The sequence below is a fragment of the Phalaenopsis equestris genome, unplaced genomic scaffold, assembly GCF_001263595.1.
Source record: "Phalaenopsis equestris unplaced genomic scaffold, ASM126359v1 Scaffold000848, whole genome shotgun sequence".
Lineage (NCBI taxonomy): Eukaryota > Viridiplantae > Streptophyta > Magnoliopsida > Asparagales > Orchidaceae > Phalaenopsis > Phalaenopsis equestris.
Window position 1 is genome coordinate 507,003 of NW_018165288.1, and position 3,018 is coordinate 510,020.

The following is a 3,018-nucleotide window of genomic DNA, read 5'->3' on the forward strand; positions in this document are numbered from 1 at the left end:
TTGTGTGATAGAAAAGTACCGCTGCGCCGCCTAGACTAAAAGGAAAATTTTATAAGATGGTGGTGAGACCTGCAATGCTCATTGGCGCTAAATGCATGGCCTTTAAAAGAAGTGTTCCTGATATGAGAATGCTTAGGTGGATGAGTGGCGTTACACTTAAAGATAAAATACAAAATGAATATATTCGTGATAGGGTTGGTGTAGCTCCAGTGGCGAACAAAATTAGAGAAAGTCGTCTTAGAAAGTCGTCTTAGATGGTTTGTTTGATGGTTTGTTTACATTAAACGTCAACTATCTGATGATCTGATTAGAAGAGCAGATGTTTTAAATTCTACTTATGTTAATAAAGGCAGAGGTAGACATAGAAAAACTTGGACATGTTGTATAAAAAATGATCTTAATTTATTAGAATTAAATGAAAATATGACACTCAATAGGACGCAATGGAGAAAAAGGATTCATGTAGCTGACCCCACATAGTGGGATAAAGTTTTGTCGTTGTTGTTGAGATGACTCAAGAATTTCACTATTTTGATTCTGCTAATCCTTGGAAACAAGATAGTTATAGAAAATAAGCATCCCATGTATAGGTCGAGCCTAGGGAAAAATAATAAGGAAATGTTATTTCTTTAAAATGAAGAAGTTAGGGACCTCTATAATTCATAGCACAATATGAAATATAATATTTATGGGGAAGTGATTCATTCCTTTCGAATGGTGATCTTGTGGGTTCTCTTGAGATTGATATATAGCCATAAACTCATGGTGAATAGCCATTAGTTTTTATGTTTATCATATTACTTTTTTTGGATGACATCAGAAGGGCTTTCAATAATTGTAAAAGACATGCATGTGCCAGTGTTGCCATTACAACCTCTCAACACCAGCATTGAGCTATCATGCAACATGAAAAAGCATTGTTGTAGGGATGTGCATTATTTGGTTTAAACCAAAAAACTGAACCAAGTCAATTTGGTTAATTCAGTTTGGTTTAAACAAAAAATTATGTTATGGTTTTAAGAATATCAAAGTTTGATTTTCGGTTTACGGTTCGGTTTTACTTCTTAGTAAATCAAATGAACTGAAAACCAAATTTTCTAGGCAAATTTTCCTTGAAGTGTTTAAAAATAAATTTTCTAGTGATCAACATTAAATAATCCTCACTTGGTAATTTTCATTTTCTCTCTTTATCATCATATTCTTTTACCTTCAAATTATATTTCGGTTTATGTAAAACCGAACCATTTAAACCGAATTATATTTTGATTTGACAGGTTCAGTTTTATCAAAATTTTGTTTGGTTCGGTAGTATGGATTTTCGACTACGGTTGAAGTCGGTTTGCCTAATTTGAAAACCGAACCACCCGAACCGATTGAATGCACACCCCTACATTGATGCTTGGTTTACAATACCAAGAAAATACAACATTTTAGAAACCCAACCACAACACTATCTTGGTTTACAAAAAAATAACCATCAATACCTACGTTTGTAGGAACTAGGCCCATTAATTTTTTTTAGTTAGAATTGATGGTCATAAATCCCATTTATTAATGGGTGGCATTATGGATACCCTGGTAAGGTTGAAATCAACACAGAGACGCCAAGAGTTCGAATAACTTTGGCATTAATATGCATGATTTTGCATTTTCCATGCATAAATACCTGGACTTTTTAAATCTAGTAACATTAATTCTCTGGTTGGAACTCATGCGCAGATCATATCATCTAGGGATATCAATAACTACGTTTTAGGATACCAAACAAGCATGGAATTTAAGTATTGATGCATGAGTGTCCATTAATGCCTAAGCTGCAAGAAACCACCACACCATGTCAAGTTTTAATCTTACTCTCATGAATAAAAAGGTTTACCATAATTGTTCAGAAAAAAAGGGAAACCGTAAGGCTTCTTCTTCCTTTTTTATTAATGTCCTATCTCATCAAAAGGAAAAATCGATGTTACATTTTTTCTGCGCATTAGCACAAGAATATTCACGCCTAAGTATATCTTTCAATACGATCGAGTAACAGAAGGATAACCTAGCAAATTATTTCAACTGCAGGTTAAACAGTGGTAAACCAGATAAAAGATACACATTTTAGGTTCAAAATGGTCAATCCCGCCAAAATAGCCATAAGAGTTCCCTTCCCTCCCAAACTATTTCTAACAATTACAATAAGAAAATATCAAATCCGCACCAAAAAAAGATGACGAACGGGAAGATGGGGCAAGGGAAAAAGAGGACCTGGTGGTCGCAGTTACGGCAGGCATAGAGGAGGATCTTTTGTTCCTTGGCTTCTTTCGGGTAGAGAATGTTATTACTGACACGGAAAAGAGAGAGAGGGAGAGTTAGTGTGAGCGAAATACAGAGGGAGGGGCAGTCGTGTTGTTTTCTGATTTCGAGCAAAAACGAAAGCTGTCTTACCACTCGCGGCAAAACTTCATGGTGCTCATGGCTGCTCGGGTTCTGGGCCAATGCTGAGTTGCCTTCCCCTGCACTCTCCCGGCAAATGTCTTATTTTATATTTTCTTTTAAAAACAGAGGTGGGAGAAGCCTCACATAGGTGGGAGAAGCCTCCCGCCACTGAAGAATTATTGCATGCGGACACCGACACTGTATCCTGATCATAGATCACCATATTTTCTTTTAAAAACAGAGGTGGGAGAAGCCTCCCGCCGCTGAAGAATTATTGCATGCGGACACCGACACTGCATCCTGATCATAGATCACCGTGATCTACGGTCAGTATTATTTCTGTTTTTTTTTTAAATTTCTGTTTTTTTTTTTTAAGAAAAATTAGGTGGGCCGCACCGAAATACATTGGGACCGTAAATCAGGTGATTTACGGTCCGGATCGAACACCGCACGCAGCTTGAGTGCGGTGTCGGATCCGTATGGAATAATTTTTCCCCGCTGCTTAAGTTTAGTGGATTTTCTTATTTTATTTTTTTTGTGCCCGTTGATACAGCAAATTGAAGAAATATGACTATTTGATATACTCAAAAATTTACT

General features: G+C 36.4%; 1 protein-coding gene across 1 annotated transcript in view; it reads right to left on the bottom strand.

The window, feature by feature from the left end:
- The window catches only part of LOC110031828 (DNA-directed RNA polymerases II, IV and V subunit 9A), an 18,894-nt gene extending 16,365 nt beyond the window's left edge, over positions 1 to 2,529 (bottom strand). The window contains exons 1-2 of the mRNA XM_020735242.1: positions 2,431 to 2,529; positions 2,251 to 2,326 (exon numbers count right to left, since the gene is read on the bottom strand). Coding sequence (XP_020590901.1) covers positions 2,251 to 2,326; positions 2,431 to 2,459 — 105 coding nt within the window. The 5' untranslated portion in view covers positions 2,460 to 2,529. The remainder of the gene's footprint in view (positions 1 to 2,250; positions 2,327 to 2,430) is intronic.
- Between the last annotated feature and the right edge of the window lie 489 nt (positions 2,530 to 3,018).